The sequence below is a fragment of the Erigeron canadensis genome, chromosome 9, assembly GCF_010389155.1.
Source record: "Erigeron canadensis isolate Cc75 chromosome 9, C_canadensis_v1, whole genome shotgun sequence".
Taxonomy (NCBI): Eukaryota; Viridiplantae; Streptophyta; class Magnoliopsida; order Asterales; family Asteraceae; genus Erigeron; species Erigeron canadensis.
Window position 1 is genome coordinate 33,253,165 of NC_057769.1, and position 12,784 is coordinate 33,265,948.

General features: G+C 31.1%; 2 protein-coding genes across 2 annotated transcripts; both read left to right on the forward strand.

Moving 5' to 3' along the window:
• The first annotated feature begins 4,437 nt into the window (after positions 1 to 4,437).
• Positions 4,438 to 5,934, forward strand: LOC122583623. Its single transcript, XM_043756007.1, has 3 exons — positions 4,438 to 4,984; positions 5,517 to 5,654; positions 5,768 to 5,934. Exons 1-3 carry the CDS (start codon positions 4,438 to 4,440, stop codon positions 5,932 to 5,934), a joined length of 852 nt encoding a protein of 283 aa, XP_043611942.1.
• A 3,159-nt stretch (positions 5,935 to 9,093) lies between these two features.
• Positions 9,094 to 10,929, forward strand: LOC122582771 (cytochrome P450 94C1-like). The gene has a single exon (XM_043755205.1). The coding sequence runs from the start codon at positions 9,153 to 9,155 to the stop codon at positions 10,623 to 10,625; it is 1,473 nt and encodes a 490-aa protein (XP_043611140.1). The 5' UTR covers positions 9,094 to 9,152; the 3' UTR covers positions 10,626 to 10,929.
• The last annotated feature ends 1,855 nt before the right edge of the window (positions 10,930 to 12,784 follow it).

The window sequence follows — 12,784 nt, forward strand, 5'->3', positions numbered from 1 at the left end:
CTACAATGCTCCTCTAGTACAGTTAAAATATGTTTTCATTTCTTGGAATTTCTCCCGACCAAACACAATAATTGATATTGTTTATTTCTCACGACAATTTCTTTGGTAATACCAAACAAAGGAATTTATTATATTTCTCAAACCAATTTCATTTCTCTATATTTCATTTCTTTGCTTCATTTCATTTCCTTAAATTTCTTCCTATCAAACGTGCACTTAGCCTTTTAGGTAACGCATTTTATATCTATCAATTATTTTTTAATCTTTTTTAAAAATAATATAATTAATAATAAGCAAAGCATTTTTCCTCTAAAAACGAAAAGTTTTTAGATAAATTTTAATTTAACATGTTTTTGGTGTTCTAGAATATGAAAAGTTTTCTAGAATAAGCCTCAACTTTTGATATAAAAAAAAAACCTCCTGATCTAAAATTTATAAATAGCATGTGATGGCCGGTGGGCATAAAAGCGTTATATTAGTACAAGAATCCTAAAATAACTGTTCGGCGGATATAAATGACAGAATTGGTACATATTTTGATTTTACCAACCATGCAACCATAGCAATAGGTAGGATTAATATTTCGACATCTGAGATTATAAAGTTTTAGATTCAAATTCTGAGTATAAAGCAAACAATGGCATAGAAACAAGTATTTTATCAAAATAACTAGATATCTCTAAATTTACATTTTAATGTATGAAGAAGTAATATTGTTGAGTCATATTTACCGTTCTTAGGAAAACAATATATATTGATTGACACGTGATACTTTTTTCGAACACATGTCCACTTTAATCAAGATTAATTATATTTAAAGTTTTAGTTACCTTATAATTATCGATTTTAATTTATATATATATTAGTTTGTGGTTACATTTATAATTATATTAATTTATCTTGATGTATTATGTAGTATGTTACACTTGTTAACTTAATTATTTTCTTAAAATATGAGAAATATACATATAAAATGAGCCGTTGATAACACATAGCAATCTTATTTTAACCAATACATGCACTTCTACCAATATATATATATATATATATATATATAACAAGGAGATAAATTCATTCCTAAACAAACAAGAATCCTTTGATGAATTCCATCTTTGATTTAGAACTATTAGATCAAATTTAATTATTTTATCTTTCTTAAATGATAATATTAATACTTATACTTTTTATGATTATACAAAAAATACCCCTTTAAATTTAACTTTATACTTTTTGGTTTTCCATCACAAATTTACATTTTTTACCCAATAATTTTAATTATTATATATTCAATATATTAATAGCTAATATATATCTGAACTAGATTAATACTCGAATAATACACGGGACACATATATAATAAATGACATGTTAAAATTTGAAAATATCATAAGTTGACAAATATTTAACCAGGTAAGAATTAAACAACTAGAAAACATGAAGTTATTTTAGTCTTCGATTAAATTCTGGTTAACAGTTATCAGACAGTTCGTTTTTAGGCATAAAGTTCGCTTTTGTAACAAACCTTAGTCATTGTTTCTCATATATATTTGTGCGTTATTTAACCACAGTTTTGAAAATTAGATACAACATTTATTAGAGGTCTCGCTAAATAAGGTTTTCGTTTCTTTGAATATCTTTCATTCATCCGGATAATTTAGTTATACACTAAAATTACTTAGCAAATTAATTATCAATTTATATATCGCATGTTGTGTTAATCAAACTTAAAATTATTCATAGTATCATTGCAATTTTCATAAAACTATTTTCCTGATATATAATTGTGATAGCTTACTATAGAATCCATATTTGTTTTTTAGTTTTTTTTATTAAGAAGGCCGGTTTGACTCCGGTCCACTTTTTAAAACATTGATTTAATAAAAACGTTATATGATAAAAATCTTATACAAAAATCCTTATAACCAAATTTTATTCGTTATATGATAAAAATCCTATACAAAATATATAACTTAACAGAAACGTATTACATTTAAAAAAAACATTTTTTTAATTGAAATAACATTAAAAATTAATTTTAAAGATAAAAAAATGATGTAAAATACAAAAATATTAGTTCTCATAATTATATCATTAAAAACATTAATTATTAATGTCTACAACTTATATAATGAAGTAATAACAACTTAAATTTAATAAAATAAAATTAAATCAAAGGGTTAAATAAGGTATACATCATCATCATCATTTGATCTAATAGATGTAAATAAAAAGTTAAAATTCATATAATGGTCCATACTTCTTCAAAAATGAATTAAGGTTTTTCTTTAATATATTTTTAAAGATAATAATAAAATAATACTCTTTATCTTATATTTTATCTAATAGAATAATAGTTAATATTATATATATAACAAAGCATATTTTAATTGAAATATCTAAGATATGTTTCATTTAAAATATACAGATTAATTTTCTACTAATAAAAATAGTAAGCTATAATTCAAACCATAATAAAGTAAAATTGAATATTAATAATGTCGTAACACCTGATATCTAATGTCCAGGTTAGTCAAATTATCAACGACAGTGTTGAGAAGACCAATTTTAGCTTAGGTGAGTGAAAACTTTGGGAACATCAATTTTTAACATTGATCAGCAATTTTGGAGCATGTGGTGACGGAGAAGTTGCGCTCTTTTTAGCAAAGTAAAATAAATTATCGAAATTAATGATGTATGATTTAGCTTGTAAATATGCATGACTATTGTGATTACTGTTATAAAAGAATTTGAAAAAAATATAACGTTTTTACATACAACTATATTATCAATGTAATGTACATTTACCCAAACAAAAAAAAAACATTTTTTTCCCTATTCTATTAAAAATCAAAACTTTCAAAAATTTTACTCGATCTACCAATAGAGAGGTTTATCTCAAGACTAATGTTTCCAACCAAGTGATGTACTTTCAAATAAGAGACTTATGACAAGAAAGTCAACGTTTGTATGTATTTTTTATTTATTAATATTTTGTAGGAAAAAAAATACAAATATACCATTAAAAAAGATTACATTGTACCAAATTGGAGTCGGACTCCATCCATGCTTATATATCATGAATATGACATATGGTTCAAAACTTGGATGCCATAAGGTTTAAAATCATCCATGTGATTCATGTTTCTGAGTTTGCGTTCCTATGTAAAACAAATGGTAATAATACATGGACAAATATATGTTCCTCATTCCTTGAGGCACACTCGATTGCTAACCCCTTAAGATGTTATTAAAGAAGGAGTGAAAATAAGAAAACATTCTGGAATGATCATTGGCTTAATGGTGGCAACCTTACAACTCAATTTAGAAGGTTGTATGTCTTGGCACTATCGAAAGAATGTGTCATGTGTCACATTTTTCATAACATGACATGAAAATCCGAATGACATCGAGATATTTGTGATGACATGGATAAGCAATAACTTTTAGCATTGAATAATTTATTGAATCAGTAAGACTTAATGAACAATACAATAAATGTTTGTGAAATTTTCAAGATCAAAAAATCAAATGTTAATAAAGTGAAATTAAATATTTTAATTTGTTAATTATTACTTTAAAAAAATTATATTTTTGATGTATGTAAGTATAAAACTATATTTACTCGCGTATTACGCGGGACAATAATCTAGTTCCTCGTATACAAACAGCATATGCAAAAAGCTGAAAACAAAATAACCATCAATTAAATGATTGGTATTTGGAGATACTTAATCTAGACCTTAATGTCTTAAATTTAGATGTTGATATAAACAAAATGTACTCAAAATAAAGATGCTCTAAAATTAAAATTTGATATGTGAACGAAATACGTTGGTAAGCCCAAACTTGCCATTCAAAAAACAAAGTAAACCTCATTTTAAAATGTAATTAATGTATTTTTTTTTATCATAGAATATCTTAGTGTTACATAAACATTTAATGCAAAAAAAGAAAAAAAAGACCTTAAACATTATATTTATTTGTCAATTCTTAAATGTACAAGATCGTTTTATTTGTAGTAATGTTCACGTTTATATTGTAAAACATAATCTAAATATTCAGAAACACATTATATGATCGCATTGTTCGAAAAATAGCAATGTGGGATTGTGGATTTGTGGTCACTAGTTAGGGTGGACGGAGTCGTACGGGGAGGGGACCAGTACCGGGTCGGTACCAAATGGAACACCGCTCCGACCCTCCGGTACCGGTGGGGAGGGGAGCGTAGTGGGGAGCGTGGTGCCGGATCCCGTGCCTTTAAATTCGACCGTTACAACAACAACAAAAAAAAAAACATGGGGCCCACATCACAACGTCTTTCTCTCTCTCTCTTCCTTATTCTTTCCTTCTTCTTTCTTTCTTGTTTCTGCACTTCGTTGTTTTTTTTTTTCTTTCAACACACAAATAACACACACATATATCTATATTTTCGAAATCATGAACCCTTTCTTCAACAATCCTCTATTTCTTGACAATCACGGCCCAACACCCCCAAATTTCCAATCAGACTCGAGTTCATCCGACGAGACGGAACGGTATAGTAATTTATTCACAATGGCGCATTATGCGATTCAACAAGATGTCCGTGATACTGCCTCCTCTTCAAGAACGTATACAAGACGCGACGATCGTGGTGAGTCTCACAACCGTCTTTTTAGAGATTATTTTGCCGAGGAACCGAAATTTAATGAGACTTTTTTTAGACAACGGTTTCGTATGAGTAGACGGTTGTTTGTGAAAATAGCTTCAGATTTGGAAAACAATTTTAGTTTTTTTCAAAGGAAGATCGACGCTCGTGGTAAATGGGGGTTTTCGGCTTTACAGAGATGCACATCTGCAGTTCGCCAGTTAGGATACGGTAGTAATCCCGACAGTTTAGATGATTACCTAAATATGTCGGAAAGATCGTCACGTGACACCCTTAATGCTTTTTGTGATGGAGTCATTAAGTTATATCGGCATGAATATTTGCGTAGGCCAACGCGTACTGATACGCAACGCATTCTTGATCATCATGCGTCTTATCATGGTTTCTCCGGCATGTTAGGTATATCTTTACTTAATATATATATATATATATATATATATATATTTACTTAATGTATATATGTATATAAATATTACGTAGTTTAGTTAATAATGTATATATGTATATATATATATATTACGTAGTTTAGTTAATAATGTATATATGTATATATATATATATATTACGTAGCTTAGTTAATATTTTCGGTTTAATAAATGTGTTTATAAGGAGTCTTGATTGTACACACTGGGCTTGGGATAATTGTCCGGTAGCTTGGCGTGGCCAGTACACGCGAGGTGATCATCACGGGCCGACAATATCGCTTGAAGCAGTTGCATCACAGGATTGTTGGATTTGGCATGCATACTTTGTTGTTGCCGGTTCAAACAACGACATTAATGTGTTTAACCAATCTCCTTTGTTCAATCCTTTTGAAGACGGCACAACACCGTTGGTTCCTTTCACTGTAAATGGAACCGAATATCAGTACCCGTATTTCTCGTGGATGGGATCTACCCAAGATATGCGATGTTTGTGAAAACGATTTCCCATCCAACCGGTGAGAAAAGGATTCGATATGCTAAGGCACAGGAGGCTGCAAGGAAGGATGTGGAGCGAGCTTTTGGTATTATAAAAAAAAATGGAAAATACTTAGAGAACCGGCATGACAAATGGAAGAAACCCCCATCCGTAAGATTATGTATGCGTGTTGTATTCTTCACAACATGATTTTAAAAGACGAGGACCACGCTATAAGTCCTGATTACATTCCAGATCCCCCGGTTGCGCCACAACCATCAGATGAACGACTGTTTGAGATACAGAACCCAAACGTTCACGAGGATCTTAAGATGGATCTCATTGACCATATTCATTGCACATTCATCCCGGGCATCGATCGCTAGTTTATTTATGTATTGTGTTGTCGTTTCGTTTAATATTGTAGTTTGATGTTTTATTTTGTTGTTTGTTTTATATTTAATATTTGTATTAGTTTTAATTTATTAAATAAAATATTTTAGTTTTAAAAATAAATAGAAATGAAATTAAATAGAAAAATGGTGGGGAGGGGAGAGGTGGCGAAGTGCTCCTAGCAATCGGGGAGGGGAGGGGAGGGGAGGAGTGGAGAAGCCCTCCCCCCACCCTTAGAAAATGATTTTTAAAGGCGAAGTCTACTTGATAATCAAACATGTCATGTGTCCGTCATTGGTCCTTCTTCCTAAGACTCGACATATAATACGTAATAATAATAATAATGTATTTTTAGAAATTCATTTAGGTCCTATCGGTTAACAATTTCCAAATTCCAATTTACGACCGCCGCTTGTCCACGTCTTTGTAAAATACAGTAAGTATCTAGAAAGTATTAGGGACTGTTTGACAAGGGATTTTTAGGGGCTTATAAAAATAAACTCATTTGAAAATTATAGCCCTTTTTGACAATACATAAGAAATCAAAATTGTTATAGATGAAAAATGTGTGTTGTACTGTTGTGAATATATAGCTCCAGTGTTAAATGGAATAATGGACCAAATTAAAAGGTCAACTAAATTTTATTTTGAATATATATTTTTTTTAACAGAAAGTTAATTTTACTTTTTTGAAATGTTTTTAAAATAAATTCTACTTTAAACTTTGGTTAAATACAATGTGACATGACTAAACATTCAAATTGAACAAACCCGACTAACCGAGGCTTAGTAATCCATGCATCCAATATCTATCAACTCAATTGTATGATAGGTACGTGTCAAGTGAACACCCAAGTTTTATATACACTACTTTTTTTTTAATACTGATCAGTAATTGCCTTATGTTCTTGAAAATAATAGCAAATTTCACCCACATAATAGAATAGATGATGTTATATAATATCTACAAACAAATGTTTATTCTTAGAGAAGAGTCCGTTACTCTGTTAGGTTAAAAATCAAATAATTTAGGATTTTTTCCGTCAATTTACGTCATTTGCTAAAATAAGAATAGATACAGTAATGGTGTAAACCATGTGTTATTCCACAATTCACATATCGCACGTGGTTTTAGGCTTTTCGCCTATGTGGTTGTTGTGGGGACACTAAGAGTATGTTTGGTACAAAAGCTTGGAGCTGAGGCTGTAGTTAAGGGCTTGGGGCTGGAGCTTAACGTTGAGGCTAGGGACTGGAGCTTTTTTTCCAACTCTCTTCCTACGAGCTTTTATCCTAAAAGTCCCAAAAGTCTTTAAAATAAAACATGTGTCCGTCATTGGACCTTCTTCCTAAGACTCTTGGCATATATTTTCTTAAATTCATTGAGGTCCAACCAATTAACAATTGCCAAATTCCAGTTTACGGCCCATTTGTCAATGACTTTGTAAAATAAATATCTTAAAATTATTCGTTTCCCACAGGCCACAACACCAAATATGTGAAAAAGACTAAAACCACGTGTGAAATGTGAATTGTGAAATAACACATGGTTTACACCAAAACTGATATTTATTCTATTTTAACAAACTATCATCGTACCCGTATAACACGGCGATAGTCATAACGGTAATAGTATGATGGTGGGGGCAATTGTTATGATAAATACGACGTCGAGTAGTGTAGATAATATAATTGATATATATATATATATATATATATAAGTAATTGGTTTAAAGAGTTAATAAATATATTCAAAAAGATAAAGGATTGATAGTGTAATTTAATTTAAAACATAGTGTATGTGAAATATTTTATAGGGTGTTAGGTGAAAATATTATATTGTATAGATTAGGGAAGACAATTTAGATATTTTTCCTCATGAAACTTTTAACAGGTGGTGTTTTTTTTATAAATTAATGATGTAAATCAACGAAAAAAACCTTAAATTATTTGATTTTTAACCCAATAGAGTAACAAAACTTTTTTGAGAATGATAATTTGTCTATCGATATTAGATAACATCATTTTTTTTTATTATTTGGGTGAAATTTGCTACTTACAAGAAAATTAGGCAATCACTCAAAATTACAAAAAAGTAGTGTGTGTTCACCTTACACTGCCATACAATTGAGTTGATATATATTGGATGCATGGATTATTAAGCCGGAATTTGAATGTTTAGTCATGTCACATCGTCTAATAGAAAAAATTAACCAAAGCTTAATGAACATTTTGAAAAAGTAAAATTAACTTCTGTCACAAATAAAATATTAGTAAAAATATAATTTAGTTGACCTTTATAGTTTGGTCCATTTAACACTACGTTATCTGTCTTGAAAAGCGGAGATATTAATTTAAGAATAATCGCACGTGGTTGTGTTGCTCATGTTTACATTTGATAGATTTAGGAAGATTCGTACTATGATGTTTCTTGGCTTATGCCCAAATATTTAAAAAATAAATAAATAAATTATATCATGGATTGAAGTCCTATAATTACAGAGACAGTTCACATTAACTTAGACAAAGAAACAATCCCCACTAGCAGCTTGAGGGCTCTAACTTCAAACACTAAGATTACTAATTAATCATTCTTCATCTTTCCAAAATCATCTTACATTATGATTTTGCCGCAATCAATCCATGTAAGTGCAATCTGAGTGGTGCACTTGTGATAGTTGACAGTGCAATCTTTTGCTCATTTGCCGTCTTCGACGGTATTAAATTCACAACCAATAAAAAAATTTGTACTTTGCTCTAACAGAATTCTTTTTCTTTATTTATTTAATCACGTGTAGATGGATGTGAGATTGTGAGAACACATCTATTGTACACATTGTTTCCTCTATAAAAACTACCACAAAGGTTAATGGCATTTATTTTAATATCAAAAAAATAGACACATGAGCTTTAGTGAGGATAGTTGATCAAAATATAGACTAAAAATGAATGCCATAAAGGCATAATTATATCTTCCAAGTTAAAAAAAAAAAAGTTGAACAAATTAAATAAACAATTCTACTTTGTTGATACCTTTTTGAATTGAAGTATATAATTCATATTCCTAATTAATATATGTACGTTGACGTTTATATATAAGTAGATATATATAAGACCATCCCTGTGAACCTCAAAATGTCTCCCCATATATACTAGCTTCGAACACTTGAAAGCTTTAAATTTTCCTCCTTAAAGCTTTATTAGTCGGTCATCAATGGCCATCGAATATCTATCCATTTTAATAGCCTTTCTATCTCTTTTGTGTACCTTAATCTATTTTAAAACTAGGATTAAGCATTGCAAGTGTCAAATATGTCAAGCTTACATTACCTCAAGTTGGTCGAAAGAATTCGATAATCTTTGTGATTGGTACACACATCTTCTCAAAAACTCACCTACAAACACCATACACATACATGTTCTTCGTAACACCATAACATCGAACCATGAAAACGTAGAATACATGCTCAAAACCCGATTCGAAAACTACCCAAAAGGGAAACCATTTTCCTTAATCTTAGGTGATTTTTTGGGTCGAGGTATCTTCAATGTCGATGGCGATTTATGGAGGTTTCAAAAAAAAATGGCATGTCTTGAACTTGGAAAGATGTCAATGAGATCACATGCTTTTAAAGTTGTGAAGCATGAGATTGATCATAGGCTTATACCTCTTGTATCCTCATATTTGCAAAAAGAGCATGATGTTTTGGATTTGCAAGATATTTTTAGGAGGTTTTCGTTTGATGTTATATGTAAGTTTTCATTTGGGTACGATCCAAAATGTTTGGATGTGTCACAACCCATGTCGGATTTGGCTATTGCATTTGATTTGTCATCGCAATTGTCTGCTCAAAGAGCAATGAATCCGTCACCAATGGTGTGGCAAATCAAAAGGATGTTGAATATTGGAAGTGAAAAGAGACTTAAAGAATCTATCAAGATAGTGAATATGTTTGCACAAAAAGTTATTAGACAAAGAAACAAATTAGGATCTTGTTCTAACCATGAAGATCTTCTTTCAAGATTCATGGATACAACAAAAGATGCTACTTACCTTCGTGACATTGTTGTAAGTTTTTTGTTAGCTGGACGTGACACTGTCGCGTCCGGTCTAACAGGTTTATTCTGGCTATTGGCCCAACATCCTGAAGTCGTGAACGCCATTAGAGCTGAAGCTTCAGCTCTAGTGGTGACACAAGACAAATCACTAACAAGTTTTGAACAATTACGCGAACTCCAATATTTACAAGCAGCAGTTTACGAAGGAATGAGAATATTCCCACCAATCCAATTTAACTCCAAATTTTGCCAAGAAGATGATACTTTTCCTGACGGTACGTTCATAAAGAAAGGCACACGAGTTATGTACCACTCATACGCAATGGGCCGAATGGAGACAATTTGGGGCTCCGATTTTTTAGATTTTAAACCTGAAAGATGGTTAAAAGATAGTGTGTTCTTTCAAGAATGCCCATTTAAGTATCCAATATTTCAAGCCGGGTATAGAACGTGTTTGGGTAAAGAAATGGCACTTGTGGAGATAAAAAGTGTCATACATTCTCTTTTGCAACATTTCGACATCGAATTAGCCATGCCGGCTCGAACCCCTCGATTTTCGCCTGGGCTGACCATGACCTTCACGGGTGGGCTACCTGTTCGGTTTAGGGGAAGGACAAGTAAGACGTAGCCCAAACTACACCACACGTTAATTATCACAAGTGCATCTAGTCCATATGGACCACATTGTTGTTATTATCCATACAATGATGGAAATGGAATATATATTGTGACTGTCTTTACTAAATTGGGTCCGATTTATGTGGTTCGATTTTGTTCAAAGATCGTGTCGGATTATAATCTTTATGTCGCATTGTTTATGGTGCAACGTTGATGATATTTGGACGGTACGTGAAAAGTGGATACAAAGATATATTGTATTCTGAAAAAATAAGGTGATATATATGTGTGGTGGACCAGACGAGGATTCCTTCAAATTGAAATTTCAACTTGAGTCAAATTGAGAGATCTTGACCATTGAATGAAAATCAAGGGTTAAGATTAAAAGATCATCTTTACATCTTAACCCTTGAATTTCATTTAAGGGCTAAAAAACTCTTAACTTAACCCTTCAAATTGAAAGTAACTTGAGGGGATCTCCATCCGTTCCGTGGTGTACCAAAGGTTTTTAAACCTTAATTAGTATTGTATATTGATTTTCATGTCAAATGAGTTTTTTGATTTGACCCCATTATATATTATTCTTTTGATTTTTGTGTTTTTATGGTGCATATTTAAATAAATATAATCCCAATTGTGTAGTTATCACAGTGTGTATACAGATTTTGTATAGGTTCACAACAATCCAATTGAGGTAAGGCATCATGGGCTCATGGCTCAGATTTCACACTTTAATATAATAGACAATAATGAACATAAGTTCAAATCAAGTTCAAAACTAGAAGTATATATGATTTCATAGTTAAATATCATTTTTAAACTAATTACAAACATGGACGACTTCTAACATTTATGGATGCAGGACGAGCTGAGGCGTAATGAACTTAACCAGATGATTTTAAAACCAATATACGTCTCTTCCTAACGTCTTAAACCATCCGACCCAAATGTATAAAGTTATTAACGTTATATATATAATAACTTAAAAATGGGCTCCTGAATAAGGAGTGTAACAAAAATCAAGCATAAAACACGTACTTGTTTATTTATTATTTTATCTAGGTACTTATATATTTCGTTGAATTAAGTTTTTTTTTAAGTGATCGGACACGATCATCAACGTTGCACCATAATCTTTATTGTTTTTGCTTTTATTATGACGTGTTTTGGTGTCACGTGGGTCAATTCTTGTGTGTTGATGGGGTCCAAAATTCCAAAACTAAAAACCCATCAAAAGGGCTTGTCAATCTCAAAGAATTGGATATTAGTTATTGTGATGCTATAGAGGAAGTGATTTGGGGTGGGGGTGGTGGAGGTGAAAATGATGAATATATGTTATTGTGTTCCGTTCACTTGCCATTAGGTTGATGATGATGATGATGAATAGATGAAAATGTTGAAGACAAAGGTGATTGAATCATATAAACACATGGATCTTTTATTTTGAGTATCGAAGAATCGAGTTTGAACACATGATTTGCTATAAAGAAAGATTACATTGTCGTTTCATGGCATATATGCAAATATACCCATGGGCCATGTCCATATTCATTAGGATTATTAGATTCGAATTCAATTGTGGTTTGTTTGAGATGGTAATCCCGGCTAGAATTCTAAAACAGTTAAGCTTATCAGTTTTCTAGATTTAAAATCAAATCAAAATTAGTCAAGTAATGTCAACTTGGTAGGAAATGCAAGGTGAACACCTTTTTAGTACTGTCCATAGAAATCGCTTCTATTACAATAGGTAGCCATCAAAATTAGTAAGTTGATTCATTATCTTAGATAGTTTATTTGTTGAAATGCAGAATTTTGATGACTTTAGGAACCATATAACCAGGGAATGTCAAGTACAAAAGAATGTCATGGTTAAACATTTTTAAACTTATTATATAACCAGGGACCACTTCAAACACTTACGGGTTCAGGACGAGCCAAGGTGTAACGAATTTAACCAGACGACTTTAAAACCAATATTGTCTGTTTCTAACGTCATAAAGCATCCAACCCAAATGTATAGATTTATTAACATCATATATATTAATCACTAAAAAAATAGGGCTCCTGAAAATGAGGCCGAGACATCCCAAATAGTGTAACAAAACTCAAGCCTAAAATAACATACTAGACTAGCTACTAACTTCAAACAACAATTTAAGGAGTGTTTGA

What these genes read in the sequence shown, in the direction of transcription:
- LOC122583623 (XM_043756007.1), top strand. Translation starts at nt 4,438, where the DNA reads ATGAACCCTTTCTTCAACAATCCTCTATTTCTTGACAATCACGGCCCA. An exon ending in ATATTTGCGTAGGCCAACGC is followed by an intron (nt 4,985 to 5,516) that starts GTACTGATACGC and finishes ACCGAATATCAG; the next exon opens with TACCCGTATTTCTCGTGGAT. An exon ending in GGATGTGGAGCGAGCTTTTG is followed by an intron (nt 5,655 to 5,767) that starts GTATTATAAAAA and finishes TGATTTTAAAAG; the next exon opens with ACGAGGACCACGCTATAAGT.
- LOC122582771 (XM_043755205.1), top strand. Translation starts at nt 9,153, where the DNA reads ATGGCCATCGAATATCTATCCATTTTAATAGCCTTTCTATCTCTTTTG.